This window comes from Salminus brasiliensis, chromosome 1, assembly GCF_030463535.1.
Source record: "Salminus brasiliensis chromosome 1, fSalBra1.hap2, whole genome shotgun sequence".
Classification (NCBI taxonomy): domain Eukaryota; kingdom Metazoa; phylum Chordata; class Actinopteri; order Characiformes; family Bryconidae; genus Salminus; species Salminus brasiliensis.
The window spans coordinates 15,606,290-15,627,344 of NC_132878.1; the positions used below are offsets into that span (position 1 = coordinate 15,606,290).

Below are 21,055 nucleotides of genomic sequence, written 5' to 3' on the forward strand. Positions count from 1 at the left end.
TTAAAATAGTAAAACATTGTGTTATGATTCAGTAACAATTATTGAAATAAATATACAATCATTTAATTGTTTTATATGTTTAAGTGTGGATGAGCTGAATTGACCATATACTAAAAAAATACTAAAAATTCTAAGTGTCTTGGGTTATTGTATGTGTGTATATGTATGTGTGTATGTGTATATATATATATATATATATATATATATATATATATATATACATACACACACACACACACACACACACACACACACACATACATATATGTATTAGTTATTATATTTAACCCCAGTCTCAGTTGTGTACTAGAATCCCTACATACTGAAAGTCCCCTGGCATTCTCCGTAGAGAGATCAACCACAGCTTGCCGGAGCTCTATTGTCAAATCTAAGCCTGGCCTCTAATCACAAAATGAGTAAATTGGGTCAAGCCTGCCATGTCGGTTGCATACACTGCTGCGAACAAAGCAAATATCTTCCTTTATGTTTGCATCCCAGTAAATGAATCAAACCCTAATGACCGAATATCAGCCATCAGCCTAGACTTTCACGACTCGCAAGCTCCTCTTTATCACTGCGGGGGTACCATTGTGCCTCTTGTTTAATTAACTCTTAACCCTCGCCCATATCCAGAGGAGTTAATTATCTGTAATTAATGTTGGTGAGAGGGCTGTTTTCTTGTGCACTGGTCCCAGTCACTGGCATTTGGGATCTCTCTACAAACACATCCACATACGTGTGAATGCACCATTTCTCTCTGATTGGCCGCCATTGCCAGAAGCAAGCCCCAGAAACAGTGGGGCTCACTAATAAGTGGATGGTGGCCATATGGAAGGAGGGAAAGTATGAAGGCCTTTGGGGTGCCGCACGAGCTGGAGTGTAGATGCTGATGCTTCAAGCGCTACAGCAGGAACTTGAAGGTCAAAACGGCTCTGTCTCAGACAAGAAAGGCAGTCTTGTGTGTTGGAACCATGAAAGGTTTTCAGCCATCAACCATTTTCTTTCTTCTTCATTTTCTCTCTTTTTCTTCAATAATTCCTGCCTGGGCTCTGCAGCAGCAGCAGCTCCTCCACCGCTCTTCAGACAATTTCTGAAGTCTGTGTCTTTAAAAAGGCTTGTGCAGCTTTCTATCTTCTTTCTATGACTATATTTAGTCTGTCTTAAGATACGAGGTGCCAAAAACAGCAATGGTTAACACACCTCTCAGCAAGTCCCAAGCATATCTAAACTGTACTTCTTTTAAAGAAAATTCATTTATATAATGATGCATAAATGTCTGCGCTATATGTGAGAGATTGGCTCAGGTGGGATGGGGTTGTAGGCCCAAGGCCGAAGGTCAGCTCACCCGTGCAATCTAAAACGTTCAGTGAGTGCTGCTGTGTTTAAACAGCTCTCTGTTCTCCACCTCATGGATTAGCTTCTAGGTTGAACTGTGTTCTGATGAATGATCTCTGCTTTTTTTGCAGTGTTTTTGTTGAGGTAGAACATCAGCACTATGCTTCAAATGTCAGCATTGTCATCAGCATTGCGCAGTGTTTCACGCGCAGCAGTCATATTGCAGGGTGTCTTGTTCAGTGTCAAATTCAAAAATGTAAAAACCTTTTATTCACACTATCTATTCATGTCCATCTACTAGAGGTGGTTTATTTCTGTTCAGTATATTTTATTTTACTTCAATCTTTAATACACAGACTGCATTATTAATGCTGTGACATAATGGATCATTGACTTCTGTTTTTTTGTTTGTTTTTTTTTTTGGGGGGGGGGGGGGGTTATCGCAATATACATATAAAAATTGCAATGTCAGTTTTTCCAAAATCGTGTAGCCTTTACTTCAAACACAGAAACCGGTTGTCCATTGAAGCAGCACTCTGCTGATGGCGTGTAAAGACAGACCTTTGTTGTTTGTAATTGGAGACTTGGAGACTTGGAGTTGTCGTTGCCGCTCACTCATGTTGCTTGTGGTTAGGATGCAGTACTTGTTCAGTGTTAAGGTTATTCATTTCAACAGGCTCGATATCCATGCCTCATCTACACCTGTCTTTAACCTTTAACAGCTTCATGCCTGTTGCTAGATTTCAGACAAGAATGGTGGACTAGTACTAACGCAGATGCGTTCGGAGTACTGTAGTCATCAGATAGGAGACATTGTCACTCGTAGAATGCCTCTCGGCCAATTACACTGTGGTGTAATTAAGAACCACACTCTAGTCTGATCAGTTGGAGGATGATGCTGTTTTTATTTCATACCTGAAGTTGAAAAAGGTTTAAATCAAATGTGAAGACCACATTCACAGCTCAGTGTCAGAACTATTAACAGATATACCTTGCTAAGCAAAGCTTTATCTGGGCCACTGTATTGGCTAATTGTATCGCTGATTTTAGCGTAATGACACATGACTCATTCACAAACCAATTTTAGAATTTAAATATCTTCTTAAGACCCACTTACAGTTTTCCTGGACATTCTAACATTCACCAATTATTTCTTACTTGTTTTTACCTTGTCAATACCTTGAATCTGACTTTTTGTTTGGACTTTTCTCATGAACAAATTGAAGAAAATTCTTAGAAAGAAATGAATGAAGAATAAAGGCCACACATTTTTGATTAATATGCTTGATAAATTAGTCAGCGTAAAGGCTCCAGATTTGTCTATATAGCAATGAAAAAATTAGGCCACCTCATTAAATATTTATTAAATATTTTTAAGCATATGTACATTTGCTATTTATTTGAGCAATTTTAAAAGATGGAGATAATATAACTTAACATAAAAACTGCTTTTTATACATCATTTGTAAAATGTAATTAATAGAAATGATATTTTCTAGTAAGCTCTAGGCTCTAGCATCTGGCTAAATAGGCTGATATACAGTGCAGTGGTATTCATTACATCACAAAAAAGCCATTCATTAAAATGAGTGTTTAGGAGTGTTTCGATGACAGTTTATTTCACCCAAAGGAAAACATAATGTCATGTTTGTGCTCAAATGTCTTTTTCAGAGATGAGATATTTCAGAGTTGGCCCTGTGTGTGTCATCCTCTTGACCATCAGCTGAGATAGAAAGAGCCACATTATTAAAAAATATATAGACTAGATCTATTTCTAGATGCTGGCAGTTTGAAGTGTGCTTGAAACCGTACTGCTGAATCCAGGACTAAAATTGAGTTTAAGCAACCGTCTCTTTGATTATCTCTTCCAGGCACCAGTCCCCAGGACAGCCCCAGAAACTTCTCCCCCAGCGCCTCAGCTCATTTCTCCTTCGCTCGCAGGTAACCGACACTTACCTACCTCCTGCACTCAGAATGAACCCCCATTGTGGATCCAGCCTGTTCCATTAAGCAGACCTTATATTGAAGAAGGTAGTTATTACTAGGTAAAGCCTTTCTGGCATGACGATATTATTCAAAATAATAACTTTTATTGTTTGGTTATTGATAAGTAGGTGATAGTTGAGCAGTAGTTGATTAGTCAAATCACTAAAATTCACTTTCTTCATCTGTATTGAAGATATCAAGAATTGTAAATTATAGATGTAAACAATATGTTTTATGCAAGAAATATGTTTCACCACAGGCGTCGTTTGATGCGTCTGCCAAGAGTTTGGCAGGTGCTTCAGAAAGCCTCAGGGCCTGACAGGCATGCTACAGCTAAGACTGTGACAGAAAAAAAAAAAAAACATAGTTCAGAAGCTGTCAGTTTAGCAGTGGAGGCAAAACGACCACGCACCTTCTCAAATTCAGTCAAAAAAAAAGTCTTTTAAGGGGGGAATAGCCATCCTTTGTTTTCACAAACTGCTTTAAATATCTTTGTTCCTTTCTTTCTATTTATAACTCCTCAGCTATGGCCACAGAGTAGACAGGTAATTCAAATGAGGGCCAACATATTTGTTGACCCCCCCCCCCCCTCCTCTTCATTCATCATGTAGACCCTTGAATGTACCCATGTACACCCTTAAAAATAAACTCCAGTATTTCCAGCCTAATCTCTGCAGCAGCTGTAGTGCACGGTCTATAGACTACTTTTCCAATAAAAATATATATATTCTTTTCCACATGTTTTTGTAAACGACAAGAAAACACAGTTATTATAGAATCCAATTGCCAGAGTGTTTTGAGTTTTGAGCTTTAATCAATGTCATAGTCTATACAGGTGGTGCTCTCTACAGATGCTGCTGATAGATGGGTTTAAAAATGCTGGAGCTTGCCTTTTAAAGAACTATCCAGGAGTGAGTTTCCTAAATGCTTCATATTGCTACATACTTCTTTTGTATAATGTTATGTCGCTTGTAAATTAAAAAGTAATTTAACCTATTCGTTACTACTTGAAGTGGTTTTGTTCAAAAACTAGAAATAAAAATGTTAATTGTATTTTTTAAATTATTATTATTATGATACAATGATGTATTTGTATTAAATACATTTTTCTTAAAATAGCCTATGAAATGACACATTTCTACATATTCCAAAATGATATCATGATTTATTTGGTTACTATAGCAATTTAATTGCCAAAAATAGTAAGTATATTAATAAAAATATAAAGGTTTTAGTTGATTTCTGCAGCCATAGGTGTGTAAGAGTATTTCACATTAAACAATAATATTTAATAATAATGAATGCAAATATAATTAAATTTAAGTGAAGCAATAAAAGTAAAGCCATGATGTGTTTTTGCTGTTTGAGAGTCCTGTCTGAGTGAACTGTCCAGTTCATTTGCAGAACAAAGTAACTAGTTTGATATTCGCCAAGATTGATCATTTTTTGGGAAATTGGAATTGTTTCCACAAAAAGGTTTTCAACTCCAGTCCTGTGGACCCAGATCAACTCACTGTGCTCCTGTCCTTGACATATTTTTCATTTTTCATTTTTTTTTTTTTTTTTTGCCATTTTCAACCTCTTCACACCACCCACGAAACACTCCTCCCAGTCTTTGTGTTTCTGTTATTGTTTTCGTTAATCTCTCACAATAAACGGGCTGGCAAAGGGGTCTGCAGGAAATGGCTCACCCAACATTCTGTAAAAACAACCGCGCTCAGCCACCAGACTTCTTTGTAACAAGCTTTCATCTCCTCTCTCTTTGAAAATCAATGAGTCATTCAGCATTTCCCTTGTTTCTGGTGCCCCCCCCTCCCCCCTTGATGATTTAAACCCATTCTCTATCTGATGCTTCTCTTTAGATTATGTTTGTTACGTCATCATTAGAATGTAAGCCATTACAGCAATGCCTGTGTGTTTGTTTTTGTTTAGGACTGATGGCAGACGCTGGTCCCTGGCATCCCTCCCCTCCTCTGGATATGGAACCAACACCCCCAGTTCCACTGTTTCTGTAAGTGCCTTCGACACTTATCATAAAGTGTGGAGCTGTGAGGAATTGTCCATGGAAAGTCTTTTATTTTTATTTTATTTTTTATTTTTTGGATACATAATGTTTTGACACTTGAAATCTTCCATGAATCGTACGCCGCTTTCACAAGGATTGTATTTGTTTGGGCAACTCTGAATTACAGTCACCATCACTTGTCCTAATACTATAAAGAACACTTTATAGTATCTTGTGTTACAAGTACAAGTTGTATGCAGTGTGCGCTGGATACAATTGACACCAGCTCGTACTTCAGAAGGCACCCCTTACCCAAGCTGCTTCATGTGCTTGTGTCTTTAAAGGAATACTCCAGAATTTTTCAACCTGCTGCAGATCAATTACCACAGGCAAATGCAACATGTTTCCCTGCATTAGGCAAAGAATGTGCCATCAGCAGCCAGAGTCCGAGAGGGCACAGTTGGCTTGCTCCCTCGCCACATCACTTCAGTGTAATGCTGGGCAACCGCTAGCCGCTGCATCAGAGTTGGGTACCCGTCGATTTCCTCAGAGCGCGTTGGTTGCCCGTTGATATTAAATAGTCAGTTCTAAGAAGTGTCAGAGAAGGCATGTGTCAGTCATCACTCTCCCAGTATTGGGAACATTATATGTGATAGGGGGAGAATACTAATGAATGGGTTGGGTAATTGGTCATCTAAGAAATGTGGAGGAAAATTGGGTAAACAGTACATTAATTGTACAATTTGGACAACAGTATTTTTTTATTCTGTAGTACTAAGAAAATGATAAAGAGAATAAACTGTTAATGTATTTTCTTCTGTATTCAATTCAATAAACATTGTGATCCCGTTCCCAAACTTATATATTATGGATAAAACCATCAATTTCAAATACTGATTCACCATCAAACCTCAAACTCTGCTCAGACGTATACTGGAAAACAGTCCTTGGTGTTTACATTTGTTTTGCCATAGTATCATCAGTATTTGATACTGAGAATTGTGATGCTAAATATTAGTATCAAAAAACTATATTGATAATATGACAACCCTAATATACTACAGTGGGAGGCTGCTGAATAAAGTGAATGGACACTTATATGAAACATAGATTTCCTGGATTACTGAGGTTTCAGAAGTACTTGAAAAGTAAGCTGTAAATCTAAATAATTTACACTTTCAGAGACTAGTCATAAATCCTAATAAATGTCGGAGAAAGCAACTGGGACTGCTTTTCTGTTATGGTGCACTGTTATGGTGCTAGTTTCAGATTTGTGTTTTTATAATCTAATATTTCCAATGCTTGTGCAGCAGCTACCCATTGATTTCTGTTCTACACTAAATAGATCAATAGTTTGTTGAGCAGTGCCAGAGTTACTATTGGTTATATAATGAGCCATTTTTGTAAAAGCGACGAGTGTAAAGAATCTTCAAATTGGCAAATAACCTTTTGTATTAAGTGAAGGTTCTTCACACCATCATGTCTCGTTTACAAAAACTGATTCTTTATGGGACCATACTTACTTTCTTCTTCTGTTGTACACTCTTTTTCAAAGAACTTCAAGGGTTCTTATAGGCTTATATAGAACCCATTCAAATGGATCTATATAGCACCAGAAAAGGTTCCATTATTGTTACAATTGTCAAAGAACTCACTCTCAGCACTACATAGAACCCTTTTCGCATAGAGAGTAAGCATGTTTGGTGTCTAACCCATTGAAATGATTATTTTAATCAGCTGTACAATTCTGATATGAGCTTGAAAAACACTGGAGTATTCCTTTAAGTGCCACTGGCACTCCATCTCTGTGCTACCTTTCCACATACACAAGTTAAACGGGTGCTGTCTGCCATGAATAACAGATGCTGCTATGACTATCTCCCCCTCTGACTAATACTGCTCTCAGCACCGCCAGATTTGTTTGCTGGTAAATATGTCCATGCATTGGCGCCAGACTACCCACTCGCTCGCTCACTCACTCACTAGCTATGGCCGTGTTTACTGACACTGTTTCAGCGCCCGCCCACCTGGGAAGGAAATGGCAAACAATCTGGTGCCGGCATGCCAGCCAATCAGTGTTGAGTTTACAGGATAAGACCGGCAAACAGTATGATGGAGCGGTTGAAGCAGACGTCCTTTAGCCAAGACCTTTCAGGGAGAGAGAGGTCATTGTGCACAAGCTAATTATGTGTAATCTATGCAGAACTAATTGTAGTGGGATGAAGTGAGCAGCAGAACATTTTGTAAGCCATAGCTATATACAGTGTTGTTCAGATACAGTTTTGAAATGATAGATGATAAATGGGTTTACACTAAATATATAGTGCAAATACATAAATCCGAATTAGCTGATGGTCCTTTATCGTCAAATATGACTACATTTGTAACATTAAATAAATTCTACAGTTGTACTTTTATGTACAAACCATGTTTAATAATTAAACCATGTTAATCTCCATTTTCTGTTGTTAGTTTTCTCCATGGTTTGAACTCTAGCTTTTCTGTTCACTGTGTAAATAACTCTATGAATAGACCAATAGAAATTAAGAACATTTAAAATATGCTTTTCACCAGGCAGGAACAATATAGTTTTAAAGATGCTTTCGAAAGGTAGGTTGTTTGTTTAAAGAAGCATTAACCTAATTCACTGACTATCTCCTGACAAGTAATGTTTTCATTCATTATTTTTAAAGTAATGTCAATAGTACATTATAAGTACTTTTTTTAATAGTACAATTTGGCAAGCAGTATTGTAACATTACATTATTTTAATTCTGTATCTAAATAAACTATAAGGGTTTAGTACTAATATAGCTATTAAATAAAAAGTAGACATTCAGTAAGCTGCTTAAAGAAGTATAAAGCTAATCAATCATAAAAACATAATTATAACATCAATTATATAATAATAATACTTATTATTATTATTATTATTATTATTATTATTATTATAAAAAAAACAGTCCCTTGTTTTATGAACATTTAAACACCACACTCTTGCAAGGAGGTGGTTAAATTTGAAGCTAGATGGTAGAACACACCTGTAGCACTAGATGCAGAGTATCTCCTTGTAATTGTTCTATTGGTTTTATGGATTTGCGTTAACCTCTTCGCTCAGTTTACGACCTTTTCCAAATATTTTATTCAGAACCCATTGTTCTTCAAATTTGTGGTGATTTTCTGTTTTAGTTAAATAGTTTGTACTATGTTGTAACAGAGCAGGCATTGCTGACAGCTCTGCAGTCTGGCGTAGGTGCACTTGACAACACTTAACAACTTCTCCTAAAGGAGTGCCGAGAACCAGTAAAAGTTGTTTCAGTGAGAAATTGAGAAATCAACACCACGCAGTATTTAAATGTCATTGTTGTTATGAAGGTACAAGGCTAAAAGGCAATTTAGCTTTTTTTTTTCTGTAGAATTTCTGTTTGTTGAGTGGCTTGGTATGAAAGCTTGGCTTGGTGGGCTAGAAGGTGGCCATCATTGAGCTGTGGAGCTGTATTCTCTGGAATAATGGTGCTCCATCCAGTTATTTTCTATAGGCTTCTCTGAAATCGAGCGTTTCACATCAAACCACTCCACATATCTTACCAATCTAGTCACACAGAAAAAGCACAGAGAAAATGGTCAATTGAACAGGTACAGTGTTACATTAACACTGGCAAGTTTGCTGTGTGGAGATGGGATGCCTGAATCATTCAGTGAATCCTTGTGCCATTTGTGTGTACGTGTGTGTGCCTGCCACCTGCATGCTTGCATGATGCTGAAATGACATAACACATCCGTCAGCTTCTTCTCTTTTTCTTTTCTTTTTTTTGTTTCTATGTACTTCACGTGTCATTTCCAGTCGTCCTGTTCATCACAGGAGAAGCTCCACCAGCTGCCCTTCCAGCCCACGCCCGACGAGCTCCACTTCCTTTCCAAGCACTTCTGCACTGAGAGCATTGCTGGGGACGACCGCCGCAGGGCCACGCCCATGCGTCCACGCTCGCGCAGTCTCAGGTACAAAAGAGGGTTATGTGCAGTTTTTAGTTTGTTTACCAAAGAAAAGAAAAGTTTGTAATCCATTCAGTAGATCGGTGGTCTATGGTTTTGAATAAATGAATCTGAGGTATTTTTAATGCGGTGTTTTTCAGCCCTGGAAGATCTCCGTCTTGCTGTGATCACGAGATTATAATGATGAATCATGTGTACAAGGAAAGGTTTCCCAAGGTAAGCAATAAATCTGCATGATGGGGGACTGATTCAGAGTTTCAAGTATATATCATCAAATTGCAGTTTGTAATTGCTGAAAGAAAGAAAAAAATGAATGAGCACATTTTATCTATCTAGTTTAGTTGTAATAAAATAGTAATTATAAAAATTACGTTAATAATTATAAAAACATAAATAAAATATTTAGATAACAAATAGAGGATCTTTATATATATATATATATATATATATATATATATATATATATATATATATATATAATTTCTTTTTATTTTTTTTAGGGTCCTCTAAAAATATATATTTATTTATAAATAAATAAATAAGCAAACTGTTATTTTTAGAAATTGTACCCTTTTTTATTTGTAACTCAATTGTAATTAAAAAGGAATTATAAAAACATACATTAAATAAAATATTTAGATACTAAATAGAGGACCCTAATATAAATGCGTTATTCATGCAGTATACAAAATATTGGCTTTGGTTAAAAGATTATACCTTCTAATGAATGTAGTTTAATGCCAGTCTAATAATTGAGTGACTTGAGGCAGGCACACACACACACATCTGACTTCAGACCATTTACCTCAGTTGTGCACACACAGCTTGTATAATCTCCATAGAAAAGCATTGCCAATAGAATGAGAAGTTCTGAAGCAACCACTCATAAGCCTGAGGTACAGTGCGAGTTCGAGGGGTATAAAGCTCCCTAGTGTTGAATTGCATTCTCTGAATTAATGATGCATCATAACGTTGAGTGGAGCATGACACTCAAGTTTTTATTAAAGGGTTTGGCAGTTAGGAAATGACTAAATATCCATTATATATCCAATTGCTGTTATTTACAGCTATTTTTTTATCTCTGCAAAACTGATGCCACATTATAATCATAGAGGAAAAATAATATGTGTATTGTTCTTACAGATTGTGCCTACATTTCAAATGTGTGGTAATTGTGATCCTGAGCTAATAGCGTAACTTCAGCTTAACCCCACTATTGCTGTTGTAGCTGAGTACAACTAAAATCTCACAGCAATTTTCCAACATGTAGTGCAAAGTCTTTATATAAGAGTAGACTTTCACTGCCACCCCTACTTTAGTCTTCTAGGATGCGATTATGTAAAATGAGGGCTTATATTGCAGTCTTTAAGAATATTAATAAACAAACAATATATTGTGCAGCTCAGGTAAGCAGGTTGCTCTACTCTGTGTTCAGAGCTTCTCAAGTTTTGCAGACTTTTAGTAGTTTTTAGCTGGGACTGAGCATCAGGGACTTTGGCTTCTGAGTGTTCTGGCTCATCCTTCAGGCCACGGCTCAGATGGAGGAGCGCATCCAAGAGATCATCAGCAGCAGCTCCCCAGAGAACGTGCTGCCGCTGGCCGATGGAGTGCTTAGCTTTGCCCATCACCAGATCATCGAGCTGGCCCGCGACTGCCTGGAGAAGTCTCGCCTTGGCCTCATCACCTCCCGCTACTTCTGCGAGCTCACGGACAACCTAGAAAGGCTTTTCCAAGAGGTGTGGAGACACTCATAGAACTCTTTGTTTTTCTATAGCATGTTCTTTTGTATGCCCACCAGCTGCAATTCTGTTGTTTAGAAACGCTTGCGAAGAAACATTGAACTCTGAGGCAGAACTTACCTTCATTTGCATTACCAAGAAGTTTGACCTAGTTTACAGTCTGTAACTTTGTGGTGCTCCCTTGTTAAATTGCTTATGGCTAATTGTGTTTCTGCATAGTCCGCTGAGCGGTCTGAGAGTGTTGAGGTGACCTTCATTAAGGAACTGGTGAAGAAGATCCTCATCGTCATTGCCAGGCCAGCACGACTCCTGGAATGTCTGGCAAGTTCATTTGTTCATTCCAAGTAATACCAGACCATTTCTTTTTTTTATGCAGGCAATAGTACTGTTAGGCTTTAAATGGAAATGCCTAACCTGTGTAAAGGGAGTTACAAATGGAATAAATGGGAAATTGTACATATATATACTAACAGGAGTTTGACCCGGAAGAATTTTATCACCTGCTGGAGGCTGCAGAGGGTCATGCCAAAGAAGGGCGAGGAATCAAGACTGACATTCCGCGCTACATAATCAGCCAGCTTGGTCTAACACGAGACCCTTTGGAAGGTAACATGGTCTTATGATCAGTGCATGTAAGATTTTGGGGACATTACTTAATTATTAAGTTGCATTAGTTGAGTTTTTTAAGGAAACATCTATTGAAACATTCTTTAGGGAACAGAAGATGTGTCTCTTATGGCACAGGTGCTCAATCCTGGTATTGTTAGATTAGCTTTGAAGCCAAACTATGCAAGGTGGTAAATGTCCAGGCAAATGACCAGGCATTCCTGTCAATGCCAATTCTTTGAATAAGCCTTGTTGGCATCTTTTTTTATTGTAAGATGGATTATTGGGCTAAGTCTTGGAATATTCAATGTTGAAATTCTCTCATTTTAGCAGGCATGGTTCCAGGACAAAAAATCTCATTCAGCCTTACCATAGCATATAGCATATAGCATATTTAATGGAATTTGATCTGCATTTACTCTTGCTTTAGGATTTCTCTCTTTTTCTCTTTACTATTTAACTTTTTGCCATACATTTTAACCTGGCATGCTAGAGTCCTGTTGGAAGAAGACTAGCTTTAGAGCAGCTCATTATGTAGGTTGAAAGTATTCCAAAATAAAAGCTTTTGGAGTCTTGTTCAGAGGCATCAGTTGATGAATACATTAGTTAATGTGAAATTACTTTTGGAATGCTGCTTCATTTTGGATAGCTTATTTAGGCTATTCATTTGCCCATTGTTGGTGGATAACTTTGTAAATTATGCAAGTAGGGAATAACAAGGAATTTGGGTTTTATTTGGTCTGTGGTTCATGATGGTTGAGTTCAGGCAGGGTTCAGACAGAATTCTGTTGCGCTCTAGTTGAGTTGTGTCCGGATCTGGATCAAAATTTTAGGACTAAAAACTAATTTGGGTCTTTATTGCACTACATTAGAAACCTTCTTGCTTCAAACGGAGTCCACAGGCTGGCTTCTTAGTCTATTAGAGACATGCCTCCTATAATGATCCTATAATTTTGCATCCAAGACTATCATTAGCAGTAATTAGAACTGAATGCAAGTCCCACGCTCCCCATCCCCATCTTTTCCCCAGTAAACCTGGAAGTTCCTCAGCCTCCTCTGCCAAAACAGTATTGGTAGCAAAGCCCTTCAAATCTCGCTAATCCTCAGTGGTCTCCCAGCCTGATGCCTACAATGGCTGAAAGTAGAGATGGACAGCTGTTCTCAAGTCAATTCAGTGCGCTCAGGTCTCCTTAGGGACAGCAGAACGACCCTCTGGTTCATTACCTCCTGCTGTTTGTAGGTTGGCTTTGGGGCCAGACTTGCTGAGAGCTAGCATGCTGGGGTTTGTTTGGTGGTGCAGTTTTCCTACGGAAATGTGTCACGACATGTGTTAAGATCCCTTCCTCTGATTTCTACTCCATTTAACTCATTTAGGAACCACAGGAGTCAGCTCCTCAGGCTTATTGTGTGGAAAAAGTGATGCTGTCCTTTGTTTTAGGTTACTCCACTCTGTAAATAAGGATGGGCCAGAGGAGGTGTTTATGAACGTGTTTATACATGGCTGTGTTTTTAGCCTCACTTTCTCGAGAGGGGAGTTTAATGCAATTTTAATGTTCTTTTCTTCAAAAGCTGGCGTGGCTTCTTAACTACCATTTTTTTCATCTTGCAGAAATAGCCCAGTTAACAAGCTATGATAGTGGAATTGCTGAAACCCCTGAGACCGATGATTCTGTGAGTGTAAGTAGTATCACTATTTCTTCAATATTGTTTTCTTGAGCAGTGTCATAGGTCGACAGATGGGTAGATAGTTAGAGACACTATACGGACAAAAGTATTGGAACTCCTACACTTCACACATACAGGAGATTTTATGACATCCCATGCTAAATCCATATACATTAATATGGAGCTTAGTTTCTGTGGTTCCTCAACAATTCCTCTTTTCAATAAATACCGCTCAGTTGATGGAAAAATATCTAAGAGAGAAGGAATTTCACTGGCTGGTTGCAATGGTGTTATTATAGTACCATGCTCGAAATCAGTAAGCTCATTAGAACGACTCATTATTGTTTGTGGGATTGAAAGCAGCACTTGAATTGAGTGATTAAGAGGTGTGTGTTCCAATACTTTTGTCCATATACAATGGGGTTAGATAGATAGGTAGATTAGGTAGAAAGATTGCATGATGGGTAAATAGACAAGTAGATAGGTAGATGAATGGGTAGATAGAGGGAACATCACACTTTAGATCTGTATGAAGACAGTATAGTATAGCAATAACAGCACATAACACAATTAAACTTCACATATATACAGAGATATAAATGACAGAGAATGTAATAAAATATGTAATGTTCCTGGTTAACCAGTATATATAAATTAAAACCATAAGTATGAATAAAGTACAGAATATAAACGGGTAGATTGGTGGATGGGTAGACAGATGAATGGGTAGACAGAGGGAACATCATACAGACAGTATAGTATAGCATTAGCAACAAATAAAAATACAGCTTCACTTATATAAAGAAATACAATTGAGAGAGAATGTAAAAAAAATATATATGCCTGGTTAACCAGCTAATTTTAATTAAAACCATAAGTATGAATGAAGTACACTATTGTTTTAACTGTGGTTTTTAACCTGTATGCAGACATTGCATCAGCGTTATTCAGTTTTTTTCACAGTAGATAATGTCTCTGTCAGCAAATTGCATTGTCCAAGATATAGGTAGTTGCGACTGTTTTGTTTTAAGACATCATTTTACATTTCATTCATAAAAATGAAAGCAAATCCGATTTGACCTTATTTCTCTTTGTGAGAAATGTATACTTTACTCTTTCTCTCTGGCTCTCTGGCTCCATACCACCCTTCACTTTTGCCTTTCAGTCCCAGAGCCTGAGTGCAGCATTGAGATCCCGCCGCAAACCCTGTGAGGTAGACTTTGAAATGATCAAACTCATCAGCAATGGCGCTTACGGGTAATACATTTCAACAGCTTACATGTGCCTCACGTCTTGCCTCAGCCTCTTTTACCATATTATAAGTGCATGTTAATTAAAAAGGTTTGTTATTAGATTCATTGTTCAGTAAGTTTATTTATGCTTGTGGTTTTTGCTCTCAGAGCTGTCTATCTGGTACGGCACAAAGAGACAAAGCAGCGTTTTGCTATGAAGAAGATCAACAAGCAGAACCTGATGCTAAGGAACCAAATTCAGCAGGCTTTTGTGGAGAGGGACATTCTGACCTTCGCTGAGAACCCCTTTGTGGTCAGCATGTACTGCTCCTTTGAGACGCGTAGACACCTCTGCATGGTCATGGAGTATGTTGAGGGTAAGAAAATAAACCCTTGTAATAAATGCTTCTTACTGTGAATACAAATTTGGGATGCACCTGTGTATAAGACAAGTTAACTAATGAAAAGACTGGTCGTTGATGACAGTAAATGTCATGGTCGTATATAATATAAACATTTACATATTTAAATTCCCTACACCATATAGTATTTATTGTAAGTAGGCCAGCTGTAGCAACTCATTGGTGTGTGTGTAGGACTGAACGCTGCTTGCAAAGTGCTCAAGATATCTCCCCAAATCAATGCAAACATATTCGGTTTTGGCTCTGATGTTAGTTGTTGTACATCAGGTATATTGGAACCTTCTGAAAAATGCACCAGTCCTGTACACTCCCATAGTTCTTGTTATACATTTTTTTAAATAAACAAACCCATTTAATTTTTTTTTTTATGTTAAAGAATCCAAAGAATGCTTTTATTTAGTATTTTAAGTTATTGTTTGGCATATAAATAGTACATTTGACTTTGAGTGAGGTGAAAATTGCTCCGATAGTCCACAGTAGCCTTAGTGTTGCTGTTCTTTCAGGGTCCTCTAGATGTCAAGTTGGCACAGTGTGCTGTTAGCTAGCTGACACTGTAGTAGGGATGGGTAGAGCTAGCATCCAGAGAGCTTCAGTGGTTCCCTCTGCTAAATAACAATAATGATCTTTTTAATTTAAAATTAAACCACTGAAAAAGTCTAAACTACCAACAAGTTCCAAATAAAGACATAGGACTCTGTTTTGTCAGGTGGGGACTGTGCAACCTTACTGAAGAACATGGGCCCTCTGCCCGTGGACATGGCCCGAATGTATTTTGCAGAGACTGTTCTAGCCCTGGAATACCTACACAACTACGGCATTGTTCATCGAGATCTAAAACCTGACAAGTAAGCTTCCCACACCATCTGTTGTCTGTTTAGTTGTCTTCCACAGTGCAAGAGCCTGCAAGATCATGGACATGCTCATCTTGGTTTATATGTGGTTATTGCCTTTGTGTGTTTGTGGTACTTATAATTACTGAAGCGTTGTACTTTCACAGCTTGCTGGTCACTTCTATGGGACACATCAAGTTGACAGACTTTGGCTTGTCAAAGGTGGGCTTGATGAACATGACCACTAACCTGTATGAGGGGCATATAGAGAAGGATGCCAGAGAGTTCTTAGATAAGCAGGTAAGGTTATAGCAGTCTGTAAGGCCACATTACCTTTTATTTGTTGATCTTATTGAAACAGTAATAATATTTGACCTATTTTAACTTGTACACTGTGATCATGTATTTAATTCGAGCCTTTTGGACACAGCCCAATTATGTCATAGATGTCCTGAAATGAACAAATAAAGTCACGAGTGTGCTTGTCATAGGTGTGTGGCACTCCTGAGTACATCGCTCCGGAGGTCATTCTGAGACAGGGCTATGGGAAGCCTGTGGACTGGTGGGCTATGGGGATCATCCTTTATGAGTTTCTTGTAGGCTGCGTGCCCTTCTTTGGAGACACACCAGAGGAGCTCTTCGGTCAGGTCATCAGCGGTCAGTGTCCCTTTTTTATTATTATTATGCTTTTATGCTTTCTTCCAAATGAGAAATTCTTATTGTTTGTTACTGGCACTCTAGCACATTCAAAATAATGTTCTTAAGTGTCTAAAAAGGTTTATCTGTTTTTGTGTGCCTGTATTAAAAAAAAAAACCCTACCTTTTTAGCCTACATAGAAAAAAAGTATTTCAGATTCCAGAGTGACTCGAGGTATCTGTGCCATTCACAGCATCCTCGAGAACCTCCATACTTCAGGAAAACCATGGGGAAACTCCTTTTCCACAGGATATGATGGAATATTTGCACGTGTGTCGATTTGTGTTGGTTTAACCCTCTATGGCATACATTTTGTTTTGTTTTTTTATGTATTTTACCTGCAATTTTGGAAGATGAGGGGTCCCTGTTGATAAATCAATCAATTGTTGGCACTGTGTCACATGTTGCTTTGGTTCCTGAAAGGAATGCTCCACACCCAGGTCAAATGTCAAACCCAAATTTCTATTAGACAGAGGCATGTCATGTGACATATTTATAAATAAATACATAAATAAATACATAAATAAATAACAATCTAAAAATTTAATGGGACAGTGGTTTGTTGCTTAAGGGCAACACCGTGCCATAGAGTGTTTATATAATCTGAGGTAATTTTTATGGCTGATTTTACAGAAGGTAAAAGGCGCATGAATCTTTACTGACTTGGGAGCGCGTGGTGCATAAAAATGACTGACATGGCGCATGTGTCGGGTGACCAGTGTATCACTTAGACCACACTGTTCCGAGCAGGGCTGTTTAGACAGGGTAAAAATGAGAACTGTGGACTGGACCCTTGATATATTCTGACCAAAGTATATTCACAGACATTTCATTAAGACCCCAGAGAACCATGTATGCTTGTAGTATAGGGTATGTCCCATTTAACACATGAGACACCGATGTAAAGACCTTAATCCACCTTTAGAGATCTTGCAACAATTATGTTGAGGTTTCCTTATTTTAAGCTTTAACGTAGTTGACATTCAGGATTCTTATTTATCTAGAGACTTTTTAGCTAAATACGACCTTCAAAAAATGTTGACGCTGACTTGTTCAGACAGTAGGTCCTCTCTCGCTAAATGAGTATCAGGCAATGCATCTCTGGAAATTAATGATGCGACAGGACACGTTTGGTTTGCTCTCCATCATGAGGTTACCATGGGAGTGAGTGTTAATTAAGGTGGCTGGAAAAAAAAAGGCAATACTAGCTGCCATTGCCCCGGGCATGGATGCATATTCATGCCCTCAAATTAAAACACGCGACCCGTGCTGTTGCCGAGACAATCGAGGCCCCATCAAAATGAGGCCTCTCATCTATCTCCACCTCTGGCCTTTCAGTCAAGCGTTCTCTCCGCTGCTCCTGGATCAGCGTAAACAAGGCACCTTGTATTCAGAGCCCTGAGCACATCCCCCAAGCGGATGCAAATTGCATGAGTCGTTCCAGTGTTTATGCATGCCTGCTTATGCACACTAGATATTGTGATTCAAGCCAGTACGCTCAGGGATGAGCATCCTATTGTGTGGTTCCATATGGGAACGAGTCTTGCATATTTGTTTGTGTAATTTGACTGAAAGATGATGCATCTCACTAGCTCTGTGAGAGCTTGATAGCCAAACAGCTTTCGTCTTTTGTCCTCTCAGGGTTCTCTCCTCCAGTGTGTTGTAAACAGTGTTTGATGTTGAGTAAATGCTAGGATAGGGTCTTGTAATGTGTGGATGGTGATGAGGTGTGTGTTTGCTTTTGTTTCTTCCCAGATGAGATAAACTGGCCTGAGGGAGAGGATGCCCCCCCAGCCGATGCCCAGGAACTCATCACACTCTTGCTCAGACAGAATCCCTTGGAGCGGCTCGGCACTGGTACGCTTCCATTCTCACATATTCAGCAGGATTCTGACCAGTGTGTGGTATCACGTCATGATGTTGGGTCTATTTGCCCAAATGTGTCAGAATATCAGATATGACAGAAATGTAAGATCACAATGCTTGAGGAGACCACAATACAAAAGAAATGATCAAAGAGTGAACAAGAAAAGACAAATCTAACATAAAATAATGACATTGTGATTCAGAACCACCAGTCACCAGTTCATTACAATGCAGTGTACGCGGCTGTTATTTATAGGTACTCTATTATTTAGAGTTATGGATGAGTTATAGATGCTCTTCAGGAGAAGCACTTCCTTTTCCTCCCACCTCCAAAAAAACATGCATAGTAGGTGAATGCTGTACTGCCCTAGGTGTAAATGTATAGGTGAGGTACCCTGAGATGGACTGGTTCTCTGTCCAGGAGGTAATCCTGCCTTGCACTATATGATTCAGTGTAGGCTCCAGACCTACATTAACCTTGACCAGGAAGAGATGGATAAGAAAAGCAATGAATGAAAGAATATTGATCATGAGAGAATGCTGTGTTGGCATTAACCATATTATCCAATATTGATTTGTAAAAAATAGTTTACATCTAAAGGTTGCTGTCATACAGTGGTTCATTCTGTGTTGTGTTTAAACCTTGACCGCTAGATAGCACTCTGTCTTGCTTAAAACTTATTTATTGTATCGCCAGGTTCTTATCAATACACAGCCTTGCAATACATACAGCACATATTGATTTGTAATATGAACCAGATATCTGTCCTGTGATTACATTGTTTAAAGCAGTTGTGTGGCAAAGCTGATATGATTCTCGTACTATTGTGCCTCCCTAATGTACCTGGAAAAGAGTATTAGATTATCACGATGTGGCCCACTCCTGTGTCATATGAGACGTCAGGCCTTCATGTGAAGATTCACAGCTGCCTTGTCATAATAACAAAGCACTTCCTTTGCCAGCTGTACACAGAAAACACAACATTGCTTGTTTGTTCTGAGCTCCAATGAAAGACAGATGATAGGCCTAGCATAGTTATTAAATTAAACCTGTTTAATTGTCTTCCACTAAATGTTTTTACAGTTTGAATGCAGAATCTTTTTTTTCAACCATTGTAATTGTAAGAAAACTACTTTGACTTCATTTAAAGTAAATTGCTGAGTTTGTCGCATCAAATAATTATAATAAAATCAAATAAAGAAGTGTAACAGTCTGGAGCAGTCACTTTACTATGAATGCTAGTTTTTGGTTGCGGAAGGACAGTGAGCTTTCTAAAAACAACAACCCCCATCTTCCCCCGGTAGATTAAAGTAACGCATGGTAGGACCCATTCATCAGAACCAGAGCTAGCATTTAGCTGGACCTCCAGTTTCCCTGAAAGGTCACTCACAGGAAATTGCTATGCATAATTTATGACTATGATATCAGTGTTGGGTCCCAGCCAGCAAAAAGAGTGGGACTGCACTTTCTACCTGCCCTAAAGAAGCATTGACTTTTCAGAACTGGACAGTCAAAGGAAAGTTGAAGATTCAACTTAACTTTTGATTTGCAGGGTCTAAAGGGTTTATTCTCTTTGCGGGATTGAAGTTGACTGGTGTGTTTGTGTAATCTTGTGTGCATATCAGCAGGAGGAGCCTATGAGGTCAAGCACCACCAGTTCTTCCACAGTCTGGATTGGAACAGTCTGCTTAGACAGAAGGCTGAATTCATCCCCCAGCTTGAGTCTGAGGACGACACAAGCTACTTTGACAGTGAGTTTCTTACTACTGTGTGTGTTTGAGTCATGCATGCTGAGCCGGTCTGAGAGGAGGGAAGTGTGGCCAAACAGATGTAAAGTTAAATATGAAATGTTTTTTTCAACATGTTAAGCAGTATTGGTGCATTATTTTTGTTTTGTACAATTTTAGAATGAAGAAAGGTCACCATGCAAACATTTGGGCACCCCAAGAGATTTGAGCGCTCACAACAACCTTAATTAACTTGTTATGGTTATGGTTTATTCAGGCATTGCTAGGAAAGGCCAGGGTGATGCAAATTTACATTTACATTTACGGCATTTAGCAGACGCTCTTATCCAGAGCGACTTACAAGGTTACTCGTATTACAGAGGTGGGCCAATGTAGTGTTAGGAGTCTTGCCCAGGGACTCTTATTGGTGTAGCGCAGCATAGTCACCCAGACCAGGAATCGAACCCTGGTCTCCCACATGGTGTTGTTGTAACGCAATGGTAGGTGGTGGTGTTATCCACCAAATTTCATAGCCTTATAAATACTCTGACTCCTCAAACCAGCCCTGGGCTTTTCTAAAAATCAGAGGTTTTCATAGCAACTTTTATACAAGCCTGATGCATTTTAGAAAGTCCTGTGGACTGATGAAAATAAAATAGCACAGGGGTGGATTAATCATGCTTTGGGCATCTCTTGCAGAAATAGAAGAAGAAATGGAATAAATAATTGCTATGTGCAGAGAAATTATCCAGTTTTGCCATTAAGCATTCTGTCAGTGTCAGTTTTCTGAGCTAATGATGGCAAAAACATCTAATGACACAACGGAATATAGCACTGATGATTGTCTAATGTGCATGCATGGAGTTAATGGCACTGTGTGTTTGGTGGAGTGGGAACGAATGTTCATCAGTGGTGTAAGTGGTACCACCAGTGTTTGCTTTGTATCCACAG

At 38.5% G+C, this 21,055-nt stretch overlaps 1 protein-coding gene across 7 annotated transcripts in view; it reads left to right on the plus strand.

Moving 5' to 3' along the window:
* mast4 (microtubule associated serine/threonine kinase family member 4) overlaps nt 1-21,055 on the plus strand; it is a 141,406-nt gene that overhangs the window by 104,881 nt on the left and 15,470 nt on the right. For 6 of the 7 annotated variants that reach the window (XM_072673073.1, XM_072673089.1, XM_072673098.1 and 3 more), the window contains 15 exons: nt 3,207-3,276; nt 5,254-5,332; nt 9,171-9,325; nt 9,460-9,535; nt 10,846-11,055; nt 11,278-11,379; nt 11,532-11,664; nt 13,274-13,341; nt 14,495-14,586; nt 14,730-14,938; nt 15,690-15,828; nt 15,981-16,113; nt 16,305-16,470; nt 18,266-18,367; nt 20,003-20,128. In XM_072673073.1, the coding sequence (XP_072529174.1) occupies nt 3,207-3,276; nt 5,254-5,332; nt 9,171-9,325; nt 9,460-9,535; nt 10,846-11,055; nt 11,278-11,379; nt 11,532-11,664; nt 13,274-13,341; nt 14,495-14,586; nt 14,730-14,938; nt 15,690-15,828; nt 15,981-16,113; nt 16,305-16,470; nt 18,266-18,367; nt 20,003-20,128 (1,860 nt within the window). The remainder of the gene's footprint in view (nt 1-3,206; nt 3,277-5,253; nt 5,333-9,170; nt 9,326-9,459; nt 9,536-10,845; nt 11,056-11,277; nt 11,380-11,531; nt 11,665-13,273; nt 13,342-14,494; nt 14,587-14,729; nt 14,939-15,689; nt 15,829-15,980; nt 16,114-16,304; nt 16,471-18,265; nt 18,368-20,002; nt 20,129-21,055) is intronic. The other variant, XM_072673080.1, reaches the window with a different exon arrangement.